The following is a 20,601-nucleotide window of genomic DNA, read 5'->3' as shown; positions in this document are numbered from 1 at the left end:
GCTCTTCATCGAAAAGATTTTGGCAACCTTGTTTGCTTTCCAAACACTTGCAGACGTACCATTTTAGAGTTGATTTTGTGAACATGGCGTTTAAGGAATAGAACGGCTTGAATGAAATCTGACTGTCAGAAATACAGATGAGTAAAGTATTTCTGATTCAGATTGTAGCCTTGGCTGCGTGAGAAGTTCTGATTTAATTTAGTCTTACAAAGACAGTGAGGAGGAATTGACCAGACGCTGGATCGCACGTTACAGTCAACTGACTGAAAAACACCTCTGATAGGATGGGATCGGTGCTGTTCAGTACTGATTTACAGAGGTGATGAGCTGAGCTGAGGCTTGGTTCCCCCTTCATTTTATCGGCCGTTTCCTGATGCAATGTTTTAAGCTTTGGGAGTTTTTGCATCTTTTGGATCTTGCTGTTTTATGAAGGAGGAGGGCTTGAGGGGCAGTTGATTTCTTATTTGAAAAAGAAAAACACTAAGTTTGGATCATAATTCACTTCACTATATGAATGGAAATTATTTTTCTCTTTTTAACATATCGATGAGTTTTTTTTCAATACAAGGTGTGCCGTTCCTAATTTTCTATTTGTAAATGTCATTATTGCAAAATGGGTTTCTCACCAAACACTGAGATATTTTATTGTAAGTAATGTTTAAATAAATGTATTGTTGGCTTGCTGTTCCTGTGGTTTAGCACCTGAAGTTTTCCCGATTTGATTCATTAATGCAGTAAATACATTTTGTACCACTTTTCTTGTAGTGCATTGGCAGTCTGCAATAGGAAGGAGGATTTTTTGTTGTGGTGATTTATTCGTGCTTTATTATTTTGGTTTAATAATTGTGTTGTTGATTATTGTATACTTTAGATGACCAAGAGTCTAGAAGCAAAGGACGAGGACAGGAGAGTGACCCCGACTTCATTCTGGATGACTCTCCTTGTAAGTCGTTTGGAATATTAAATCTCTCTTCTTACATTGTTTACACATGTTTTAATTTAAATGATATATTTTTGAAAAGATTTTTAAAACGTCTCTATTTTTCATTTCAGTTTATAACTTCAGTAAAAGACAAAGAATGACTTGCATTTATATAGCGCCTTTCATGACCTCAGTACATTCCACAGCACTTTACAGCCAATGAAGTACTTTTTTGAAGTGTAGTCACTGTTGTAATGTAGGAAATGTGGCTGCTAGTTTGCACACAGCAAGCTCCCACAAACGGCAATGACCAGATAATCTGTTTGAGTGATGTTGGTTGAGGGATAAGAGATAGAGGGCGCGATCTTGCCAGCCCTGGGGAGGCAGGTTTGGAGGCAGGACTGCCAGGAAAATGTCAGAATTTGGGGGCGGGTGCCCATCCCGCCTCCAACCCGCTTCCGTGCCATCTTCCCGGGAGGCGGGTAGCCGACCCAGGCCGGGTCCCGTCTCCTGGAGGCGGGAAGGGGATTACAGCCACTTAACTGCCTGTTAACACGTAGTTAACAGGCAGATAAGAGGATTATCCCCATTTTACCCACACAAGTGCAGGCTTCCTGAAGGCTGCGAACCCCGCCAGGGTCACTGAGGTGAGCAGTGGGTCTGCAGGGGTCGGAGAGGTGCAAAAGTGCACTGTGAAGGCAAGTGATGGGTGCAAGTGTGGAGCGCTAAGTATGTGAGGTGAGTAGAAAGAGATAGAAAATGCTTACTTACCTTTGTTTCTTCCTGCAGGCTTCAACAGTTGGGGATCTCACCAGCAGAGATGACAGATGGCTGCTGCATTCTCCAATGCAACAACCAATTAATTTCTGCTCGCAAGAGGTTTGATGAGTCTTGAATACAAGGACTCATCAAACAATATAGAATGTCAGTGTTTGACAGCTTCACAGAGCTGTCAAACGATGACAATTCTTCTGTCAAAAACTTTTTGACAGGTGCAACGTCATACGCTGACTTTCTCTGTAACCGGCTTCCCCTTAATTGGCCTGCTAAGCCTGCTGGGTGGGCTTAACAAGGTCAATCAAGGGAAAATAGCGTGGGTTGGCCAGATGTCGATGGAGGCGGGACTAAAACCTGATGAGCAGCAGTCCTGCCTCAACGCGCCCCCATTGACAAAATTGCCCCCAGTGCGTATGATGAAGCAGAAAAAGGGGGTGTATGACAGATGTCAGGTTGAGAATACAAGTGAGAACCAGGCTGAATATAGAAAGTTCAGAGGGGAAGTGAAAAAGGATATAAAAAGGGGCAGAGAAAGTATGAGAATAGATTGGCAGCTAACATAAAAGGGAATTCAAAAGTCTTCTATAGGCATATAAATAGTAAACGGGTAGTAGGAGGAAGGGTGAGGCCGATTAGGGACCAAAATGGAGACCTGCATATGGAGGCAGAGAGCATGGCTGAGGTACTAAATGAATACTTTGCATCTGTCTTTACCAAGGAAGAAGATGCTGCCAAAGTCATATTGAAAGAGGAGGTACTGGCCATAATCTTCCAATGGGGCTAGTGCCAGAGGACTGGGGAATTGCAAATGTTACACCCTTATTCAAAAAAGGGTGTAAGGATAAATCCAGCAACTACTCGATAGTGGGGAAACTTTTAGAAATGATAATCCAGGAGAAAATTAACAGTCACTTGGACAAGTATGGATTAATTAAAGAAAGCCAGCACGGATTTGTTAAAGGCAAATCGTGTTTAACTAACTTGATTGAGTTTTTTGATGAGGTAACAGAGAGGGTGGATGAGGGCAATGCGGTTGATGTGGTGTACATGGACTTCCAAAAGGCATTTAATAAAGTGCCACATAATTGGCTTGCCAGCTAAGTTGAAGTCCAAGTTGAAGAAAAGGGAATAACAACAGAAAATGCTGGAAAAACTCAGCAGGTCAGGCAACATCCGTGGAGAGAAATTTGAGTTGACGTTTCGAGTTGGACCCTTCTTCAACTTTTGAAGAAGGGTCCAACTCGAAACGTCAACTCAAATTTCTCTCCACGGATGTTGCCTGACCTGCTGAGTTTTTCCAGCATTTTCTGTTGTTATTTCGGATTTCCAACATCTGCAGTATTTTGCTATCGTTGAAGAAAAGGGACTCTGGCAGCATGGATACGAAATTGTCTAAATGACAGGAAACTGAGAGTAGTGGTGAACGGTTGTTTTTCTTACTGGAGGAAGGTACACAGTGGCGTTCCCCAGGGTCGGTACTAGGACCACTGCATTTCTTGATGTAACTTTGATGTACAGGGCACATTTTCAAAATTTGCAGCTGACACAAAACTTGGAAGTATAGTGAACAGTGAGGAGGAGAGTGATGAACTTCAAGAAGACATAGACAGGCTGGTAGAATGGGCAGACACGTGGCAGATTAAATTTAATGCAGAAAAGTGTGAAGTGATACATTTTGGTAGGAAGAATGAGGAGAAGCAACACAAGCTAAAGGGTACAATTCTACAGGGGGTGCATGAACAGCGAGACCTGGGGGTATATGTGCACAAATTGTTGAAGGTGGCAGGGCAGATTGAGAGAGCAGTTAAAAAAGCATACAGGATCCTGGGCTTCATAAATAGAAGCATAGAGTACAAAAGCAAGGAAGTTATGATGTACCTTTTATACAATACTGGTTCGGCCTCAACTGGAGTATTGTGTCCAATCCTGGGCACCGCACTTTAGGAAGGATGTGAAGGCCTTGGAGAGGGTGCAGAAAAGATTTACAAGAATGGTTCCAGGGATGAGGGACTTCAGTTACATGGATAGACTGGCGAAGCTGGGGTTGTTTTCCTTAGAGCAGAGAAGGTTGAGAGGAGATTTGATAGAAGTGTTCAAAATCATGAGGGGTCTAGACAGAGTAGGTAGGGATAAATTGTTCCCATTGGTAGAATGGTCGAGAATGAGAGGACACAGATTTAAGGCGATTTGCAGAAGAACCTAAGGCGACATGAGGAAAAACTTTTGTACGCAGTGAGTGGTTAGGATCTGGAATGCAATGCCTGAAAGGGTGGTGGAGACAGACTCAATCGTGGCTTTCAAAAGGGAGTTGGATAAGTACCTGAAGGAAAAAAATTTGCAGGGCTACAGGGAAAGGGCGGGAGAGTGGGACTAGTTGAAATGCTTTTGCAAAGAGCCGTCACGGGCTCGACGGGCCAAATGGCCTCCTTCTGTGCTGTAACCATTCTATGATTCTATAAATATTAGCCAGTAAAACAGTAACGCTTTGTAATATTTTCAATAACATGATTTTAGGAGAGAATGCACACGTTCAGTTTGTTAAAAGAATACTGCACATATTCTGTGTCTTTGCTAATGGGTTTAGGAGTTGTGGCTGAGAATTGTTGAGGTACTCTTGGAGGGGCTCGAGCTTTGAAATGCTCCTAATCTGGCAGGAGAGATGTGGAGAGAAGGATGTCTGCTGAACGCAGCTTACTTTTCACAGGTGCTTTAGCTCTTTTGCCCCAGTGGATTGATGTAAAGCTGGCCATGAGTGAGACCCAACAAAACACATACCAGAGATTAAAAAATGTAAAAACTGCAAGTACTGAGAATCTGAATTGAATGCAGAAAACAGAAAAGCCTAGAAATTCAGGCGTTAAACGGACTCCTAAGCCTCCAATATGGCGGGCAGGAAGCACAGGCTTATTACCATATTGGTAAAGGCCAAAAAATAAACGTGCAGTGCCCATGCCTGAAACAGGAGAAAGGTCCTTTGCATATGCAAATAAGGGGCCTAACTCCTGTTTGAGGGCCTCCACTGCAAGTTTGGTTTGCCCTGAGGAAGCTGCTATTCTGAAATACCAGGCCTACATACACCTGCCCCCCACGACCCTCCGCAACCCACCCAACAATCGCTCCTCATGGCCACCACAATCTCCCCCTTCGCTTGAGGCCGGATCTTTCCATGGTTGCCACCCTCCCCCCTTTCTCACTTGCCTGAGGGCCACAGCGACCTGATGTTCAAAGACTCTTTTTCCGGGCGAGCTGCCTTTCACTCCCTGCCATTCTCCCGCTTCATGGTAACGATGCCCGAGGCCCAATATCCGTGGGACCTCGGGCCTCACCATTCAGGCATGGGGATTGAATTTCTCAGCCAACGCAAGTTGATTCATTCTTTTTTGTTTTTGTTTTATTGCAGTAAAGTCTGTGCTAATGGAAGGCTATGCTGAAGTGGAAATTATGTATTTCTTTGTTTTGATTGTAGTTTTTTAATAAAGGTGAAGTTCATTAGATAGTAAAATCGGGCGGAGTGTAAAACGAGCGGCCAATCCAATCCCGCCAATTTTCCACCAGGTGGATTAGGTTAAAGTTATCACCCTCACGCTCCCGCACCCCCAAAATGTTTAAAGTTACCCTCTCCCCATATGTTTGTCGAAGTCAATACTAGAAGGCGAATGTTCAGTGACCTGCCTTCCTTACAAAGAGGCCAAAGACTTTGAATGGCTGAGCATGTAGTCAGTATGCTCATATAATCTTAGTTGAGGAATCCCAAGCAAAAGGTTGGAATGAACATGTTCCCCAGAAGCTAAGCTGCATTTAGGTATTTGTTGTTCTTTACAAATGGCTGCCTTGGAAGTTCTCCCTGTTTTAGTTACGCTCCCTATGATATTGGTGCTAAGCAAGAAGACTAACGTTGAGGAGAATGGCCTGATGTAACATCCGGTGTATTTGCATGAAAATACTAATTGATTCATTCTACTGAAAGAAAGACAGACTTGCAGTCCCAAAGTGCTTCATGGTCAATGAAGTACCATTGAGGTGTAGTCGCTGTGGTAATGTAGGAAAATAGATCAAATGAATTATTTATTGGCAGATCTGCAGGTAATAATATAGATGCCATTCATTGTACAGAGGATTTGAAGTCTTCATATGACTTCTACCTATTTTCCTCTTCTCTGTTTCCTTAATGTTGAATATATTTGTCTCTGGTCTTTTACAAGTTTGCATTACTTGTTATTCTTGATGTCTGGAGAGTAGATTTTCTAAAGCTAAGCTGGGATTCAGTATGCAGGTTCTCCAAATCTTTTTTGTACATCAGTATTTTGACATGGGGTAATGTCTCCCAGATTCGTGCAAGTGTAAAATACTACGTATTGCTTTTGAAAAGTAGAATTTTATTTTTCAATAGCAAAGATTGGATACAAAGGTTACCTTTTATTTCCTAGATCAAAATAGTAGATCTGTGTGGATTTTTCATTGAACTTTTACAGAAAATATAATTTGTAATATCAAAATTAAAATAAAAGATATTAGAAAATTTGTTTAAAAATTGCGATCTAGACTAGAAGCGAAAGGTACTGGAAATGTACAGTACATGAAGCCAAAAGATAGCTTAATGCTTCAGGCGTGACTTTTCATCAGAACTCCTCTTTCAAACACAGATCAACCTGTTCTTAGTCCAATTGGCATACAGACATACTGAAGTTAGTTTCAAGGCCTGCTGTATGGTGAGAATTCTATCTACAGACCACTGGTCAAACCTGTTGCTCATCAATAAGGAGGCGGGGGAAGGTTTTTGTGTGTGACAGAATCATGCACCTATTTTATTAGAAAGGACAAGTGAAATCTTCCCCTCATTATGTCTAAAATTCAGTAAAACTCTGATACGGAATTCCTACAAGATGGATGACTCTATAATGTCTGGTTTTTGTTTTATTCGTTCATGGGATCTGGGCGTCGCTGGCAAGGCCAACATTTATTGCCCATCCCTAATTGCCCTTGAGAAGGTGGTGGTGAGCTGCCTTCTTGAACCGCTGCAGTCCGTTTGGTGAAGGTACTCTCACACTGCTGTTAGGGAGGGAGTTCCAGGATTTTGACCCAGCGACGACGAAGGAACGGCGATATACTTCTAAGTCAGGATGGTGAGGGAAACTTGGAGGTGGTGGTGTTCCCATGCGCCTGCTGCCCTTGTCCTTCTAGGTGGAAGAGGTCGCGGGTTTGGGAGGTGCTGCCGAAGAAGCCTTGGCGAGTTGCTGCAGTGCATCTTGTAGATGGTACACACTGCAACCACGGTACGCCGGTGGTGGAGGGGGTGAATGTTTAAGGTGGTGGATGGGGTGCCAATCAAGCGGGCTGCTTTGTCCTGGATGTTGTTAAGCTTGTTGAGTGTTGTTGGAACTGCACTCATCCAGGCAAGTGGAGAGTATTCCATCACACTCCTTATCTGTGCCTTGTAGATGGTGGAAAGGCTTTGGGGAGTCAAGAGGTGAGACACTCGCCGCAGAATACCTAGCCTCTGACCTGCTCTTGTTGCCACAGTATTTATGTGGCTGGTCCAGTTAAGTTTCTGGTTAATGGTGACTCCCCAGGGTGTTGATGGTGGGGGATTCGGCGATGGTAATGCCATTGAATGACAAGGAGCGGTGGTTAGACTCTCGCTTGTTGGAGATAGTCATTGCCTGGCACTTATCAGCCCAAGCCTGAATGTCGTCCATGTCTTGCTGCATGCGGGCATGGACTGCTTCATTATCTGAGGAGTTGCAAATGGCACTGAACATTCTGCAGTCATCGGTGAACATCCCCATTTCTGACCTTATGTTGGAGGGAAGGTCATTGATTAAGCAGATGGTTGGGCCTGGAACACTGCCCTGAGGAACTCCTGCAGCGATCTCCTGGGGCTGTGATGATTGACCTCCAACCACCACAACCATCTTCCTTTGTGCTAGGTATGACTTCAGCCAGTGGAGAGTTTTCTCCCCGATTCCCATTGACTTCAGTTTTACTAGGGCTCCTTGATGCCACACTCGGTCAAATGCTGCCTTGATGTCAAGGGCAGTCAACCTCACCTCACCTCTAGAATTCAGCTCCTTTGCCCATGTTTGGACCAATGCTGTAATGAGGTCTGGAGCCGAGTGGTCTTGGTGGAACCCAAACTGGGCATGAGTGAGCAGGTTATTGGTGAGTAAGTGCCGCTTGATAGCACTGTCAACGACACCTTCCATCACTTTGCTGATGATTGAAAGTAGACTGATGGGGCGGTAATTGGCTGGATTGGATTTGTCCTGCTTTTTGTGGACAGGACATACCTGGGCAATTTTCCACATTGTCGGATAGATGCTAGTGTTGTAGCTGTACTGGAATAGCTTGGCTAGAGGCGCAGCTAGTTCTGGAGCACAAGTCTTCAGCACGACAGCCGGGATGTTGTCAGGGCCCATAGCCTTTGCTGTATCCAGTGCGCTCAGCCATTTCTTGATATCACGTGGAGTGAATCAAATTGGCTGATGACTGGCTTCTATGATGGTGAGGACCTCAGGAGGAGGCCGATATGGATCATCCACTCGGCACTTCTGGCTGAAGATGGTTGCAAATGCTTCAGCCTTGTCTTTTGCACTCACGTGCTGGGCTCCACCATAATTGAGGATGGGGATATTCATGGAGCCTCCTCCTCCCATTAGTTTTTTAATGGTCCACCACCATTCATGACTGGATGTGACAGGACTGCAGAGCTTTGATCTGATCTGCTGATTGTGGGATCACTTAGCCCTGTCTATAGCATGCTGCTTCCTCTTTTTAGCATGCATGTAGTCCTGTGTTGCAGGTTCCCCAGATTGGCACCTCATTTTTAGGTATGCCTGGTGCTGCTCCTGGCATGCTCTTCTACACTCCTTATTGAATCAGGGTTGGTCCCCTGGCTAGATGTTAATGGTAGACTGAGGGATATGCTGGGCCATGAGGTTACAGATTGTGGTGGAATACAATTCTGCTGCTGCTGATGGCCCACAGCGCCTCATGGATGCCCACTTTTGAGCTGCTAGATCTGTTCTGAATCTCTTCCATTTAGCATGGTGGTAGTGCCACACAACATGATGGAGGGTGTCCTCCATGTGAAGATGGGACTTCGTCTCCACATTGACTGTGCGGTGGTCACTGCTACCAATGCTGTCATGGACAGATGCATCTGCGACAGGTAGATTGGTGAGGACGAGGTCAAGTAGATGGTAATCAGCAGGAGGTTCCCTTGCCCATGTGGACAGGACATACCTGGAGCCATGAGACTTCATGGGGTCCGGGGTCAATGTTGAGGACTACCAGGGCCACTCCTTCCCGACTGTGCCGCCTCCCCTGGTGGGTCTGTCCTGCTGGTGTGACAGGACATACCCAGGGATGGTGATGGAGGAGTTTAGGACATTGGCTGAAAGGTATGATTCTGTGAGTATGACTATGTCATGCTGTTGCTTGACTAGTTTGTGGGACTGCTCTCCCAATTTTGGCACAAATCTCCAGATGTTGGTGAGGAGGGTCGACTGGGCTGGGTGTGCCATTGTCATGTCCATAGCTGGTGCCGAGGTAGATGCCGCGTGGTCCGTCCGGTTTTATTCTTATTGTGTTTTGTAGTGGTTTGTTACAACTGAGTTGCTTGCTAGGACATTTCAGAGGGCAATTAAGAGTCAACCACATTGCTGTGGGTCTGGAGTCACATATAAGCCAGACCAGGTAAGGACGGCAGATTTCCTTCCTTAAAGGACATTAGTGAACCAGATTTTATGTCAATCTGGTAGTTTAATGGTCACCATTACTGATACTAGCTTTTTATTCCAGATTTATTTAATTAACTGAATTTAAATTCCACGTCTCTGGACATTTAATCCAGGCTCTGGATTACTCGTCTAGCAACTTAACCTCTATGCTACTGTTCCCCCTCAGCAGTAACGTAAAAGTAGAAAAGAATACACTTTTACATCTCCCCCTGTCTGTATCTATGTTTTCTTTATGTTTCTCCCTCTATAGTCTGCCATACCCATGAGTCCCTCAACCACAACCCACAGCCTGTCCAAGGTAGACTATTCCCAGGTTGGGGAGAGAGTGTACATGAGAGAGACGGAAAAGATTCCCTCGTCTCCGTTAGGAAAGTGTGTCCATCTTCCGCTCAGGAATTCGCCTCTGCAGCTTTACTCAGACTGGAATTTCCCAACAACTTGCATTTATACAGCGTCTTTAATGTAAAACTTCCCAAGGCACGTCACAGGAGCGTTATCAGATACAATTTGGCACTGAGCCACGTAAGGAGATATTGGGACAGGTGACCACAAGCTTGGTCAAAGAGGTAGGCTTTGAGGAACGTTTTAAAGGAGGAAAAATAGTTGTAGAAGGGGAATTCCAGTGCTTGGGGCCTAGAAGGCACAGCCGCCAGTGGAGGGGCAAAGTAATTCGGGGATGTGCAAGAGGCCAGAATTTGAGGAATGCAGATCATGAAGAGGGCTGTAGGGCTGGAGGAGATTACGGAAACAGAGAGGGGCGAGGCCATGGAGGGATTTGAACATAAGGATGAGAATTTTAAATTTGAGATGTTGCTGGGCTGGAAGCCAATATAGTTCAGCGAGCACTGGGGTGATGGGTGAACGGGACTTGTCGCGAGTCGGGATACGGGCAGCCGAGCTTTGGATGAGCTGAAGTTTACGGAGGGTGTAAGATGGGAGGCTGGCCAGGAGAGCTTTGGAATATATAGGAGTGAATTTCCTTTGGAAGAATCACTTGCATATCCCTACTGCTGTACATAGCACACACGCTGTGTTGGTTCACAATTATATTGTGCCACTTCCCCAAGACTAGATATTTATTTATTTTTTAAAAGCCAAGAGCTCAAATCATTGGAGATGGTGGTTGCAAAAAAAAATAGTTGTCTGTTTTTGGTTAAAATCTGGCAACAAAAGTTAACTGCAACCTTTGTCCCCTGCCTCAGACCACACTGCTACATTAAAAACACTGAAAGGACAGGTAGCTTTGAAATGGTTGCGCTGTGTCTATTAGTTATTTCTCTTGCCTAACAAATCCACGTTTCATTGCTGTGTAACAATAACATAAGGCGGCGCCCCAGTGAGGCAGTCCAGGGTTTGAGTTACGAGGTTTCTGTTTCTGAAACGACCGAGACCCAGTGTGATAGTAACGTTCAGAGTCAGCTCTGGGAAACTTGGCAAATGTAATCATTTTTATAGAGAAATCTATTGGTGTTGACTAAAAGTAAGCAAAAAATATGTATACTGTATACACTTCAAATGGGCGCGGCCACTATTCTCTAACAAAAATGACTTGAGTGCATTGGGCAGTGCCAATGGCCCATTTCTCCTTTTGATGACAAAGTTTGTGTCCACTTTGCACCATATCTGCTACTTGTGCCATGTATAATTCCTCAAATTCTTGATTACGGTGACCTCTGCACCAAGGCTGAGCATTTTAAACGTAGTGCTCTGGAAAGCTGGCATATTAACACGGGAACATTAGGAACAAGAGTAGGCTATTCAGCCCCTTGGGCCTGCTAAGCCATTTAATTAGATCATGGCTGATTTGCACCTCAACTCTATTTTCGCACCTTAGCTCCATATCCCTTGATACCCTTACCTAACAAAAATCTATCTTTCTCAATCTTGAAAGATCCAATTGTCCCAGCATCCACCGCCTTTTGGGGGAGAGAGTTCCAGATTTCTACTGCCCTTTGTGTGGACAAAGTGCTTCCTGTTTTCCCTTCTAAATGGCCCAAATCTAAAATGTCCTGTGGCAGACCAACGAACGGTGCCTGCTGTTAGTTAGACTTGCCCTTGCCCATTTAATGTCGACGATATTTTGCCCTGCGAGTTGCTGGAAGTGGGAGATGGAAATGCCCTCGACACGACATCTGGGATCCGAGTGAACAGCGCAAGCAACTGTTTATCTCCTTAACCAATCAGAGTGAAGGATTGTGAAATGACCAGCGCAAGGACTGAACAAGGAAGTGTAATTTAGAGTGGAGAATTCAATATCAAATCAGATACAGAAGAAGACAGAGCGGGAAAGAAAGATTGGATTAAGAGAGAGAAAGAGAAAAAAGAAATAAAGAAAAAGTTAAACTATATACATTTAAAAAAATCTCCAACAACAATTAAAACCTGAAGGAACGAAACTCCATACTTGTAATAGTTAATTTTCAGTGCCAGAGAGGTTGACTGGCAGTAATTAATACTTATCACATCGTTAAAAGGGTATTTCGACTTGAAATGACTTGACTTCACTTTTTGTGACAAGTTTAGTTCGTATCTACCGTGCAAGTACAGGAACTTCCGCGTTGCTGTGGCATTTGCACTCAAATAACGGCGAACGCCATTAGCCTCACCATTATTTTTATAGCAAATTTTTGGCCATAATATTCCTTGGGAGATGATTTCCCCGTTTCCCCCCCCCCCCCCATCCCGCCTTCCCCCATTAGAGGGAATAGTTTATTCAGATCTACCCTCTCAAATCCTTTTAAACATTTCGATCAGATCACCTCTGAACCTCCTATACTCAAGGGAATAAAAGTCAGTTTTATGCAACCTGTCCTCATAATGTAATGGCAGCTATTTATATGTATTTTGGCAGCATTTATTTTTCCTGTGGTTGTGGCACTATCATTAAATTCAATTACTTTGGGATTTGGATTGGCACAACATGACATGAACTTCTTACTTTTGCCACTGTAAACATAGCTTCACTGGAGTCATGTACAGTCATCAGTCATTCCCCAGACTATCAGCATGTCTCAGGAAGGAGTACATTTAAAAGCAGCGAGAGAAATGTCAAGGTTCTCGAGCAGAGCAGAGTTTTGGGTAAAAATAAGCAGTAGGGGTCAGGAAGGGACAGAGAGAGTAACAAAGGTAATAGGACATCAGTGACTAAGGTGACATCAGGGAAAAATAGAAAAAAGTCAAAGCTAAAGGCAATATATCTGAATGCGCAAAGCATTCCTAACAAAATAGATGAATTAATAGCACAGATAGAAATGACTGGGTTTCATCTAATAGCCATTATGGAGACATGGTTGCAAAGTGACCAAGGTTGGGAACTACTAATTCCAGGATACTTAATTTTTAGAAGAGATAGGCAAAATGGAAAAGGAGGATAATAAAGGCTAAAATAAAGACAGTAGAGAGAAAGGATCTTAGCTCCAAAAATCAAGAAGTAGACTCAGTTTGGTGGAGTTAAAACAGCAAGGGGCAGAAAACATTGGTGGGAGTTGTTTATAGGCCCCAAAACAGTAGTTGTAATGTAGGGCAGAGTATAAATCAGGAAATTAGAGATGCGTGTAACAAGGGTAATACAGTAATCATGGGGGACGATAATCTACATAAAGACTGGGCAAAAATTTGCAGTCAGTGTGGAGGACGAATTCATGGAATGTATACAAGATAGTTTTCTAGATCAGTATGTTGAGGAACCAACTAGGGAACAGGCTATTTTAGATCTAGTATTGTGAAATGAGAAAGGGTTCATTAATAACCTTGTAGTAAAGGGGCCTTTAGGGAAGAGTGACCATATATGATAGAATTTTACATTAAGTTTGAAAGTAATTTAGTTAAATCTAAACAAAGCAAACTACATAGTTATGAGGGACGAGTTGGCTAAGGTAGATTGGGAAACTACATTAAAAGGTATAATGGGAGACAAGCTATGGCTAGCATTTGAAGAATTAATACATCATTTGTAACAAATATACATTCCTTTAAGGTACAAAAACCCCACAGGAAAAGTGGTCCAACTGTGGCTAACAAGAGAAGTTAAAGATTGTACAGGCCCAGAAATTCGGGTCGGAGGCTTCCTGCGGTTGCAGGCCTCCGACCTGCACTTACCTAATGCGCCGGCTGTTGTGCTGTGGGCCCGCGTGGGATTCCGATCATGGGCCTGCTCCAACTGCCGGCGCGCAGTGCTTGCATATCCCAGGGGCGCAGTTAGCTCGAAGCGTCCCCTGGGATCACGTGGGCCATGGAGAGCCAATCGTAGCAGAGAATCTCTATTCATAGATTTGACAGGAAGACCTGTCAAATCCATGAATTAGAGATCAGCCCCAAAACATAACTAAAACTTCAAATACATTTTTTTTAATCACATTTTTAAAATAACTATAAATTACATAAAATAACTATTTTAAACAATAATTTAAATTTTTGAAAAAATTAATTACAGTTTCTAACGGGGCTAAAAATAAACTTACCTTTCTTTAAAGTATTTAAAAATAATAAACCTGTGGAAAAAATGTTTTAATTTTACTTAATTCACCACTTACCTAGTTAAAAGCAGGCCTTGCGACTGCTTTTTAAAAGCGTAGCTGCTGGAGACTTACCCTCCCGAAGAAACCTTAAAAAAAGCGGAAGTTCCAGGCGTACGCGCTGCCTCTCGGTGCACGGGTTCGACCTGTGAACCCCTTCCTTTAAGGGAACGGAAGTTCCGGTTTCCTGCGCATGCACGAAAATGGCACTTTCGTTGGGCCTACGCATGAGTACCCAGCGCGTACTCACCCGTGCGGACCCGAATTTCTGGCCCAGTATTAGATCAAAGGAAGAGACTTATAATGTTGCCAAAAAGAGCAGCAAGCCTGAGGATTGGGAGGATTTTAGAATTCAGCAAAGGAGGACCACAAAATTGATAAAGAAAGGAAAAATAGAATGAGAGTAAACTAGCGAGAGACATAAAAACAGACTGTAAAAGCTTCTATAGGTATGTATAAAGGAAAAGATTAGCGGAAGTAAATGTGGGTCCCTTACAGGCTGAGACAGGCGAAATTATAATGGGGAATAAGGAAATGGCAGAGAAATTAAACAAATACTTTGGGCTCGAATTTCCAAGCCCCGTGGAGGCAGGTTTGGAGGCGGGAGTGGTGGGAAAATTGCAGAATCAGGGGGGCACGCCTCCATGCCAATGTCCCAGGAGGTGGTTATCCGACCTGTGCTGGGAGCCACCTCCCCGAGGCAGGAAGGGGATTAGTGCCAATTAACTGCCTGTTTACAGGTAGTTAACAGGCAGTTTTTTGCCTAATCCCTATTTTTAGCTCTGAACTGTGGGCTTCCTGACGGCTCCGAACAACGCCAAGTTAGCGAGGCGGACCGTCGATCTGAAGGGGTTGGAGGGGTCGAGATGTCCATTGTGCAGGTGAGTGATGGGTGCATGTGTGCAGAGGTAAGTGTGTGAGGTAAGTGTAAAGTGTTTTAATAAGTTTTACTTACCTTTACTTTCTCCTGCAGACATCCTTCCTTTAGTTCTCGGGAATCCCTCAGTTCACCGGCACAGAAAGCAGAATGGCCGCTGAACTGTCAAAAGCTGCAGCCTCTGCTTTCTGGTCTGGAGAGATCTCTAACTGAGTCTGAGTAGAAGGACTCAAGTTAGAAGACAGATTGTCAGTGTTTGACAGCTTCACAGAGCTGTCAAATGCTGATTTTTCATCTGTCAAAAGCTCTTGACAGATGAAATGTCAATCACTGACATCACCAGTAATGAGGTGTCCCTTAATTGGCCTGCTGAGCCTGCTGGGCGGGCTTAACAAGGTCAATCAAGGGAATATAGCGTGGGTTGGCATAGTGGTTAGCACTGTTGCCTCACAGCGCCAGGGACCCGGGTTCGAATCCGGCCTCGGGTGACTGTCTGTGTGGAATTTGCACATTCTCCCCGTGTTTGCGTGGGTTTCCTCCGGGTGCTCCGGTTTCCTCCCACAGTCCAAAGATGTGCGGGTTAGGTTGATTGGCTATGATTAATTGACCCTTAGTGTTAGGGGGATTAAATACATGGGGTTACGGGGATAGGGTGGGATATGTGTTGGTGTAGGGGTTACGGGGATCGGGTGGGATATGTGTCGGTGCAGGCTCGATGGGCTGAAATGGCCTCTATCTGCAGTGTGGGGTTTCTGTGATTCTGTGATTCTGTTTCTGAGGCGGGACTACAACCCAAAAAGTGGGAGTCCTGCCTCCATTATGTCCCCATTGACAAAATCCAGCCCTTTGTGTCTGTCTTCACAGAAGAAGATGCAAAAAACCTCCTGAAAATAGTAGAGAACCGAGGGTTTAGCGCGAATGAGGAACTGAAAGAAATTCATATTAGTGAAAAAAATGGTACTGGGGAAAATAATGCAACTGAAAGCCAATAAATCCCCTGGTCCTGATGGCCTACATCGAGAGGAGCGGTCTCAGTGGCGCTATAAAGAGCGCGGGAGGAGCAGCAAGAGAAGCGGGCTCAGTGGTATAAAGAGCGCGGGAGCAACGACGCTAGACAAAGCCTTCAAACAGAAAAATCAAGGAGTGACATCACCGGGCAGCAGGGACCTGAGCGAGAGCAGAGGCGGAGCAAATAAACAGCATGGCAGAGGAAGGCCCGAGAGCAGAGGCAGCGGACCTGAGCGGGCACAACTCAAAGGCAGAATTGGAAACAGTGACATCAGAATTAAAAAGTGATATTGGCACAAGGGAAGGAGCTGATTGGTGAGTATAGGGTGAGTATTTGTGGTTGTTTTTTTTGTTCCGTTTTGAGTGTATTTCTGCTAAGTAGTTCATAGCCTATCTAATAGAGGGAAGTGCTGACTGGTGGGTAGCTGTTGAGTGTTACTTGTTAAGTTTTAAGTTTATTTCTGCCAAATTACCTCCATAGTCTGGTAAATAGAGGCATGTCAGGACAGCTCAGTCCTGTGATTTGCCTATCCTGTGCCATGTGGGAAATTCTGGATGCTTCTTGCGGCCTGGACGACCACGTGTGTAGGAAGTGTCGCCAACTGCAGCAACTCGAGCTCCGGGTTTCGGAGCTTGAGCAGCAGCTGGAGTCACTACAGTGCATCTGTGAGGCTGAGAAATATTTGGAAAGCACGTTTCTAAAAGCGGTCACCCCGCAGCCTCAGAATGTGTAGGCAGAGAGGGAATGGGTGATCACCAGACAGAGAAGGAGGACCAAGCACGTAGGGCAGGAATCCCCAGAGCGCATCTCGTTCGCTAACCCGTTCACCATTATGGAAACTGGTGGGGGTGATGGTTCCCCTGGGGAGAGCAGCCAGAGCCAAGGCCATGGCACCACGGGTTGCTCGACTGCACAGGGGTCGAGGGAGAAGAGTGGAAGAGCAATAGTGATAGGGGAATAACAACAGAAAATGCTGGAAAAACTCAGCAGGTCAGGCAACATCCGTGGAGAGAAATTTGAGTTGACGTTTCGGGTCAAACCCTTCTTCAAAACTGGAAAGAAAAGAAAATAGATCGAAGGCAGGGCTGCGATCGGACAAAAGAAGTGAAAGAAACAAAAGAAGTAAAAGAGCTAGACGAGATGGTAATAGGCTGCGATTAGGTGTAAAGTGTACTGGCAGGGCAGGAGATAGCTGCCAGGTGTGAGAGAGAAACAAAAGGAAAGGGGGGGGGGGGGAAAGGAGTGGAAAAATTACAAGCCGAGGTTATGATCTGAAATTGTTGAACTCGATATTGAGTCCGGAAGGCTGCAGAGTGCCTAATCTGAAGATGAGGTGCTGTTCCTCGAGTTTACGTTGAGCTTCCGTGGAACAATACAAGAGGCCAAGGACGGTGAGGTCCGAGTGGGAACGGAGCGGTGAATTAAAATGACAGGCGACCGGAAGCTCGGGGTCACCCTTACAGACTGAACGGAGGTGTTCCGCAAAGCGGTCACCCAATCTGCGTTTGGTCTCCCCAATGTAGAGGAGGCCGCATCGTGAGCAGCGAATACAGTATACTAGATTGCGAGAAGTACAAGTAAATCGCTGTTTCACCTGGAAGGGGTGTTTGGGGCCCTGGACAGTGGGAAGGGGGGAGGTATAGGGGCAGGTGTTACATCTCCTCCGCTTGCACGGGAAGGTGCCAGGCGAAGGGGAAGGGCTGTTTGGGGTGATAGAGGAGTGGACTAGGGTGTCTCGGAGGGAGCGATCCCTACGGAATGCTGAAAGGGGAGGGGAGGGGAAGATACGTTTGGTGGTGGGATCACTTTGGAGGTAGCGGAAATGGCGGAGGATGATCCGTTGAATGTGGAGGCTGGTGGGGTGAAAGGTGAGGACAAGGGGAACCCTATTGTGGTTCCGGGAGGGAGGGGCAGGGGTGAGGGCAGAAGTGCGGGAGATAGAACTGACATGGTCGAGGGCAGTGTCAACCACAGTAGAGGGGAATCCTCGGTTGCGGAAAAAGGAACACATGTCTGAAGCACTGGTGTGGAAGGTGGCATTGTCGGAGCAGATATGGCGGAGATGGAGAAATTGGGAGAATGGAATAGAGTCCTTACAGGAAGCGGGGTGGGAGGAAGTGTAGTCCAGGTAGCTGTGGGAGTCAGTGGGCTTGTAGTGAATATTGGTCGATAACCTATCCCCAGAGATGGAGACGGAGAAGTTCACCCCACCAGCCTGCACATTCAACGGATCATCCTCAGGCATTTCCGCTACCTCCAAAGTGATCCCACCACCAAACGTATCTTCCCCTCCCCTCCCCTTTTAGCATTCCGTAGGGACCGCTCCCTCCGAGACACCCGAGTCCACTCCTCTATCACCCCAAACAGCCCTTCCCCTTCGCCTGGCACCTTCCCGTGCAAGCGGAGGAGATGTAACACCTGCCCCTATACCTCCCCCCTTCCCACTGTCCAGGGCTCCAAACACCCCTTCCAGGTGAAACAGCGATTTACTTGTACTTCTCGCAATCTAGTATACTGTATTCGCTGCTCACGATGCGGCCTCCTCTACATTGAGGAGACCAAACGCAGATTGGGTGACCGCTTTGCGGAACACCTCCGTTCAGTCCGTAAGGGTGACCCCGAGCTTCCGGTTGCCTGTCATTTTAATTCACCGCTCCATTCCCACTCGGACCTCACTGTCCTTGGCCTCTTGTATTATTCCATGGAAGCTCAACGTAAACTCGAGGAACAGCACCTCATCTTCCGATTAGGCACTCTGCAGCCTTCCGGACTCGATCTCGAGTTCAACAATTTCAGATCATATCCTCGGCTTGTAATTTTTCCACTCCTTTCCCCCCCCCTTTCCTTTTGTTTCTCTCTCACACCTGGCAGCTATCTCCTGCCCTGCCAGTACACTTTACACCTAATCTCAGCCTATTACCATCTCGTCTAGCTCTTTTACTTCTTTTGTATCTTTCACTTCTTTTGTCCGATCGCAGTCCTGCCTTCGATCTATTTTCTTTTCTTTCCAGTTTTGAAGAAGGGTTCAACCCGAAACGTCAACTCAAATTTCTCTCCACGGATGTTGCCTGACCTGCTGAGTTTTTCCAGCATTTTCTGTTGTTATTTCGGATTTCCAACATCTGCAGTATTTTGCCATCATAATAGTGATAGGGGATTCATTAGTTAGGGGAACAGATAGGCGTTTCTTTGAACGCAGGCATGACTCTAGGATGGTATTTGCCTCCCTGGTGACAGGGTCAAGGATGTCACTGAGCGGCTGCAGAACATTCTGAGGGGGGAGGGTGAACAGCCAGAGGTCCTGGTCCATATCGGTACCAACGACATAAGCAGAAAGAGGGATGAGGTCCTGCAGGCAGACTATAGGGAGCTAGGAAAGAGATTAAAAAGCAGGACCTCAAAAGTAGTAATCTCTGGATTATTCCCGGTGCCACGTGCTAGTGAGTACAGGAATAGGAGGATAGAACAGATGAATGCGTGGCTGGAGAGATGGTGCAGGACGGAGGGCTTTAGATTCCTGAGGCATTGGGACCGTTTCTGGGGATGGTGGGACCTGTACAAGCCGGACGGGTTACACCTCAACAGAGCCGGGACCAATATTCTCGCAGGGAGGTTTGCTGGTGCTGTTGGGGAGGGTTTAAACTAGCTTGGCAGGGGGATGGGCACCAGCATGTAGGAGTAGAAAAGAGGAATAAGGTGCATAAAAGGGTGAATGTGTTGCATAGTACTAGAGGCAGAAGTAGTATCATATTAGATAGGAGCAGACTAAGAAAGACTATGAAAAATTCAAAAATGGGTTTAGAATGCATGTACGTAAACGCACAAAGTGTGGTGAATAAGGTTGGTGAGCTACAAGCACAATTAGCCGTGTGGCAATATGACATCGTGGCAATAACGGAAACGTAGCTTAAAAACAGTGAAGACTGGGCACTTAATATTCAAGGGTACAAGGTGTTCAAAAAAGATAGGGAAGGAAAAAATGGAGGTGGGGTGGCAGTGCTGATTAAGGAAGACATTGTAGTGTTGGAAAGGGGGGATGTTCTTCAGGGGACAAGGACAGAATCCATTTGGTTAGAGTTGAGGAGCAAAAAGGGTATGATCACGCTATTGGGAGTATTCTATAGGCCTCCAAATAATGAGAGGGAGGTAGAGGACCAAATCTGCAGGGAAATTGCAGAGATATGCAAGAGCTATAGAGTGGTGATATTGGGGGATTTTAATTACCCAAATATCGATTGGGATAATGCTAGGGTAAAGGGAAAGGAGGGGGAGGAATTTCTGAAATGTGTTCAGGAGAATTTTATTGACCAATAAGTTCTTGGCCCAACTAGGAAAGAGGCATTGCTGGATCTGGTGCTGGGGAATGAGGTGGGCCAGGTCGACCAAGTGTCTGTGGGAAAGCACTTGGGTACGAGTGCTCATCGTATCATAAGATTTAGATTAGCAATGGAGAGGAGCAAGGGACAATCTAGAGTAGAACTTCTAAACTGGAATAGGGCTAACTTCAATGGGATGTGAAAGGATCTAGCCAGGGTAAAATGGAACCAAAGACTGACAGGAAAAACTGTAATGGAACAATGGGTGATCTTTAAGGAGGAGATGTTCCACGTACAGGCTAGCTACATTCCAACAAGAGGAAAGGGTAAGGGAACCAAAGCAAGGGCTCCTTGGATGACGAGGGAGATAGAGAAGATGATGAAACAAAAAAAAGAGTGTGTATGATGCATGTCAGGTGAATTTTTCAAGGGAGAACCAGACCAAAT

At 45.4% G+C, this 20,601-nt stretch overlaps 1 protein-coding gene across 3 annotated transcripts in view; it reads left to right on the top strand.

Annotated features, from left to right (window-relative positions):
- The window catches only part of nos1apa (nitric oxide synthase 1 (neuronal) adaptor protein a), a 640,829-nt gene that overhangs the window by 227,709 nt on the left and 392,519 nt on the right, over window positions 1–20,601 (top strand). For 2 of the 3 annotated variants that reach the window (XM_085982289.1, XM_085982288.1), the window contains exon 4: window positions 872–943. The exons of the other annotated variant lie outside the window; for it this stretch is intronic. In XM_085982289.1, the coding sequence (XP_085838415.1) occupies window positions 872–943 (72 nt within the window). The remainder of the gene's footprint in view (window positions 1–871; window positions 944–20,601) is intronic. 3 annotated transcript variants of the gene reach the window in all.

Source organism: Somniosus microcephalus, chromosome 3, assembly GCF_052327205.1.
Source record: "Somniosus microcephalus isolate GS21.2 chromosome 3, FLI_Smic_1.0, whole genome shotgun sequence".
NCBI classification, from domain to species: Eukaryota; Metazoa; Chordata; class Chondrichthyes; order Squaliformes; family Somniosidae; genus Somniosus; species Somniosus microcephalus.
The sequence above is the reverse complement of the archived record's forward strand: the minus strand, read 5'-3'. Positions and strand labels throughout refer to the sequence as shown.